Source organism: Euprymna scolopes, chromosome 11, assembly GCF_053919585.1.
Source record: "Euprymna scolopes isolate OS-2025 chromosome 11, ASM5391958v1, whole genome shotgun sequence".
NCBI lineage: Eukaryota > Metazoa > Mollusca > Cephalopoda > Sepiida > Sepiolidae > Euprymna > Euprymna scolopes.
Window position 1 is genome coordinate 22,685,700 of NC_136492.1, and position 6,000 is coordinate 22,691,699.

A 6,000-nucleotide genomic window follows, 5' to 3' on the forward strand; every position below is an offset into this window, starting at 1 on the left:
CATTATATGTCATTTCATTTTCTGTTTTTAATAATAATAATAAAAATATTTCATGAAAAACTTTCCCGTTCTCATTAATTAAATCGAAATATTTCCAATTAAACAATTACGAATATATGTTCTCTTTCACTTTATTTTTTTTCATAGTTTTTTCCGGAAGTTTAATTTCTTGTTATTTATTTCATGCTTCGGCCATAGTTTAATATAATGTTCTCCCCTAAATTTGGAGAGCAGGTGCGTGAAATAAAATGGCGTCTCCAATTTCGGCAATAAAGTATAGAAGCACCATTCAATGTTTTCATAAAAAAAATAAAAGATAATTTATGCGAGTTTAAAACTCACAAAAATTTATAATATATTTTTCTTATACTTATGATGGTGCAAACATTAGCGTAAGAATTTTTAAAAATATAATCCTGAAAAAAAAAAAAAAAAAAAAAAGATCCAGTATCACCGAGAAAAATTAGTTAAGAAATGGTATTTTTAATAACGATTAATTTAGACAAATACGGATGGGCAAAATTGTAAAAAAAAACAACAAAAAAAAAAAACATTAAATTAATATAATTTCCAAACTTTAGATTAACTTTAAATCTTTATTAGGATTTTACTTTTAAATAATGATTGATAATTTGTATTATTCGGAATACGACTCGCATTATTCTTATGTTAACATTTTTCAGCCTATGCAACAATGCAACATTGCAACCATCCCGACATTCCTCAGATGCACCTGGATATCGGGGGGTCGTTACATCGGCCAAAACGTTGTGAATATAAAACCAAACAATGAAGATAGTTCGAATAACAAAAGATTAATAAATAAGCTTTAAAATTATAAAGGTTGTAAATTCTGGAATTATAGGCTTCTTGTGCCCCTACCACCCCAAGTCAGAGTTAGACACAAGGACAGTGTTTAATGTGGAGCATTGAGCAATCCTAGCTAATTAAAAAAGGGATAACTCCTGATTGGGACAAAAACTGCCTCAGTCTAGAAAGATTTCTTCTTTTACTCGTCTCATAAAAAAAACAAAGTATAGTATCAGAACAGATACTACACTGAGCTCATTGTTAAGTCCACAATTACTTGTTTTCTTACGAGGGTAAAAAGTTAGGCACTATGTCGTTTTTTATATGAACAGAAAAATAAAATGCAGCTAAAAAAAAAAAAAATTAAAAAAGAAAGGCGCAGAAAAAAAAAACTTGCCTCAGTCTAGAATGATTTCTCTTTTGGCTTACCTAGGATAAAATAGATATTGCTCCCAGGCAATATCACTTCTTGATTAAACATTTAAAAAAAAATCCATTTAAACTATAAATAAATTAATATTTTCTTAAACTCGGGATTTAAAAAAAAAAAAAAAAAAAAAAAAAAAAAAAAAAAATGACCTCTGACTAACTTGGGCAAGGAATCTCTTGAAAACTTCATTAACCAAATGTCACTCGTAGTTCGACTTGAATATTTCTTACAGACAAAATAAACAACTGTAATACGATAATTATTTAAATCAAAGTGCAAGCGTACATGATGAATACTGATATTTTGTAAGAAAATAGAAAGAGAGAGAGAAAGAAAAAACGGAGATCACTTTGAGCAAGGTCAATATCTTGGAAACTGATGGATTTTAATGTCAAGAAAATCGAAATACATTAAAATATTAATTTAAAAAAACATGGTAGAATTTACCATGAAAATATTATTACAGGAGATCATTCATCTACTTCAAAATTAGCAAATATATTTAAGTCAAGTGTAGCAAGCAATGGAGGTTGCGGATAAAAAAAATGTCTCGAGAGGAAAGATGAAAAAGAAAATAGTTTTTACATCACAATCAGAAAACTAACATCAGTTGTGTACGTTTTTAACGTCCCAAATTCCCTTTTCAAAAAAAAAAAAAAAAAAAAAAAAAAAGTATATATTCAGAAAGCTAATCGAACAAGACCCACCCCCTTAAAAAAAAAAAATAAATAAATAGTTTCTTTTTCTCATTTATATACATTCTATCTGACCAAGTTTTAAATGGATCTATTTCCCTCTTGTATCTGTGACTTCAGAATTCGAGTTCAAGTTATATAAGAATTGTCTTTTCCGCCACATTACGGTGGTGTGCTTTTTATGTCTATATACCTACATATTAAAGTTAGCAAAAGTTCTCTTTTGAAAACATAGATTCGGTGTCTAATTAAACCTTCATTAATAATGTCTTTCTTCCGTGCTACTTCTTAAAGTGCAATGCAATTTAAAACACTAGAAATCGAATAATCGTATAAAAATGACGTCGTTTGAAAGTGCGAATTTGGGACGCTGAAACCGTACACGACCAATGAAAGGATGCTTTTCTTGTTTTTTTTTTTGTTTTTTTTTAAATTTATATATTTATATATTATTCCCAAAGTTAAAAAAAAAAAAAAAGGTTTGTTATTTGTTATTATTCTTATTTAATTATCTCTCCCTCCACAAGAGCAACATTAGACACGACACAATATCGATTTATAATATGGAGAGAACTAACAAAACCTTAAAAGAAAAAAAGGGGTACTCTGAAATAATTAAACAAAAATTGCTTCAATCTTGAAGGATTTCTTCTTAAACCGAAAGTAAAACATCGGATACTAATTCTTTTAATATAATTTTTTTAAAAGTCAATTTATCATTACAGTATCGTTTGATCATTATATTATTAACTGAATTTAATTATTTTAAAACTATAATTAAGACAGTTTTAATTTTTATTTCTAAAATGATTGAACATAAATGTAGCCCAAAACAGTCAATTATTTTATGAAGATTTGTCAGTGATTCTAAAGCCAAAGTACGTTCTATTCAACAGTTTAAATGCTTCCAAATTGCTTTCAATATGCGAAGAATACTGAAGTAATTCATTGTGCCTTTTTTTTGTTCTTTAACTGTTAAGTATTAAAACGACCGACTTGTTTACAAAGAAATGGAAATGCATCCTGGTGGATTTAATTTTGTAATTTTAAAATAGGCATTTGTGTTTCGTTTAATTTTGCACTATTGCACCTTCGATTTCAACGAAAGATCGATTAATATTGAATTAAAAAAATAATTTGTAAGTCACAGATTCGAGAAACATAGAGTTGGTCATTGTATTAATACAGATTTTGAAAACGTATGGAGGGGCACTACTAACTGCTTCAATTTAAAAAATCGAATCAACATTAAGCTTATACAACACTACAACAGTAGATGTAGTAAGTAGTTTTATTTAGTCTCTTAGTGATTTGATAGTACTATCATGGCACGACAATTGCTTAGCAAATAAAATGTCTAAAAAAAAAAGAAAAAAAGTAAAACATCGTCATTTAAATATTTCTTAGATAATAGAAAATGAAGGCTGGGAGATTTTTCGAGCGAGCTCAATTGGTTCGGGATTTCACCTTCAACTGTTTGTCGCCTTCAAGGTTACTAAGCAGTAGCAATAACGCGTTAGCAGCAAGGCGCACACCACTGCACCAAAAACAGACCCCCCCCCTTCATTTTTTTTTTTTTTTTTAACGGTGAGATTCAAGCGAGACATTGAAAATACCCAGTACTAAACCTAAAATAACAGAATTCGAAATTATAAATTAATATGAAGTGGGGAAACGAAAAATCAATCTTGCGTTCAATTTTTACCTTCAACACCCCCCCCTCCTTTCTACTCCTCCTCCCCTGCCTTCCTCTGTTTTAACAGCGGGCGCTTGCTTAATACAGAAGCAAACATTAGCTTTGGTTATGAAAAAGAAAAAAAAAAAAAAATAGCACATTAATCTGTTAAACAAGTGGGGAAAGATTAAGCTACGGATTATCCCAACATAAATCAATTTCTAATTCCTATTTTCTTTGGCTGGCCCGTATTGTTAAAAAAAAAAAAAAAAAAAAAGAAAGTACAATAAAGATTATGTATCTAAAAAGCTAAAAAAGGGGAGTAAAAATAGAACATTTGAAATATTAAATAATGTATTGTATAGTTTATTTAAAATAAATAAAAGGAGGGGGTATAGACATTAATAAAAAAAAATAAAGAGAAATCAATAATTATAAAGATATATTGAACATCAGTTATACATGGTATATGTAGTTATATTTAAATGTAAATATACCTACATGTTATATATAACACCATTGTGACAGCTTCGAATATATGCATCACTTTTGCATACTGACAATGTTTCACGCAAAACTGTAATACGCTCTTCAATTCGCTTACTTGATTTTTAAATTTAAATAATAATGATGATATTATGACCAGGTAAGTAGATTTCCAGGCTATCCTATGCAAAGTTAGACAAAGGTCAGTTTATAATTGAGAATTCAGTCCTTTGGGTTTTTTTTGTTGGGTGGGGAGGATGGACGGGTGCAAAATTTGCTGTGATTTGATCTGGCAGGTACGCCTCAGGCGACGATAGTACAAACGATCTCTTCTATCGAACTCCCGAAAAAAATAAAATAATAATGCTTGGGGGATGGTCTCCTCAAGAAGACGCGAAGGGCAAATAGGTTTTAATTTATTTTATTTATCCTGTCATCATTCGAAAGCTGGATTCTAGTTTTAGGTCCCGATTGACACAAATACGGACGGAAAAAGAAATGGGTGAAAAAACGCAACAGGAGTGTAACGAAAGGGTCGGGAAATACGGTTGGTATTATTTACTTGGCAAGAATCGAGGATGGCAAATAAAAACTATCTTTTACTAATGGGGAAAAAATCAGATTATAACGACGATGATAAGTATTATGTAAAAAGAAGCAGAAGTACTTGCATAGTAAAAAAAAAAAAAAAAAAAAAAAAAAAAGAAAAGAAAGAAAAATGGAGAAGCGATAAAAAGACTTACCCCAGCTCTTGCCAGTTCGTCCGCAAACCTCACCAGTTTCGCTATTGTAAAGAAATGTACAACAATTATCTACAGATTGTCTAAAGCCACTTTTGCTTGGACCCGAAGCTGGATCAACATCAGAAGTCGCCATTTTTATCACCTGCCAGTCGTAGGTATTGGTAGTGAGATTGTGGTGATTATTTTCAACCGCTCTCTTTCTCTCTCAACGTAAAAAAAAGCAATCACTCGTCGGAGCAAAGAGAACTGACTGGTTACGTTCCCGTATCTACGTTCGATCAAATACGTCAGAGAGCCGAACCCACTTTCCGACAATTGCCGGAAAGAACCGACCGTAGTCTACGGTCGCGCGGAAATACACGAAAAGCACCGAACGATATTCACCAGCCCACCCTCACTCCTTTCTCTATCAAACCTATTTACTATCAAACCTCCACTCGCAATCCCTTTCTTGGTGAATATCCTCTTTTTATAAGTTTCTCCTTGGAATACCTAAGTAGAAAAAAAAAAAAAAAAAAAAATACTACCGTGGATGATCTAAAAGACGCGTGGATTTGTTTTTAATTTATGATTTGGGCTGAATATGTGAAGATTTTAATCCATTCGTACGATAATGATAATGATGTCAAGTTTCATTTAAAGAAAGACGGTTGAAGTCATTGTTTTACAGCAAATCAAACCCCGTTTTGACGTTTTAATATCGAATCAGTTTATTTTGATAAAAAGTTTTAAAATCTCTGTATGGAGTTAGTTTGCGTTAATAGTGCTCACTAGTAAGAATATGCATCTAAAAACAGGAATTGTTTTAAGGGTCTAAAATTTATACTTGGGTTGCCCGCGTAGTGGATAAAGTACTTGCTAGAATTCAGTTGTGACACGCTTCTGGAGGTTGAAGGTTGAAGGTTCAATCCTCAGTGCGGACCAGAAGAGGGCCAGGGGTGCCTAAGCAGTTGCCCCCTTTTACTCCTGTTTTAAAAGTACCCTTTTCAGAGGAATTTATTATAGGGCGAGGTTGATTGTTATTTTTTGCCTTTTTTTTTTTTTTCATTTAAGCAACAGCAACACTCAAAATACGGTAAATTTTTACATTAAGGTCCACCTCCACAATTTTTAATGGGGGGGGGTATTGTGAAAGCCGTTCTTAACATGGGAAGGTTGGGC

The 6,000-nt window shown here is 31.5% G+C and overlaps 1 protein-coding gene across 1 annotated transcript in view; it reads right to left on the reverse strand.

The window, feature by feature from the left end:
• Positions 1-5,234, reverse strand: part of LOC145287804 (putative sodium/potassium-transporting ATPase subunit beta-3) — an 87,377-nt gene extending 82,143 nt beyond the window's left edge. Inside the window, exon 1 of the mRNA XM_080135649.1 lies at positions 4,840-5,234. Within this exon, the coding sequence (XP_079991775.1) occupies positions 4,840-4,972 (133 nt within the window). The 5' untranslated portion in view covers positions 4,973-5,234. The remainder of the gene's footprint in view (positions 1-4,839) is intronic.
• Positions 5,235-6,000: the final 766 nt, after the last annotated feature.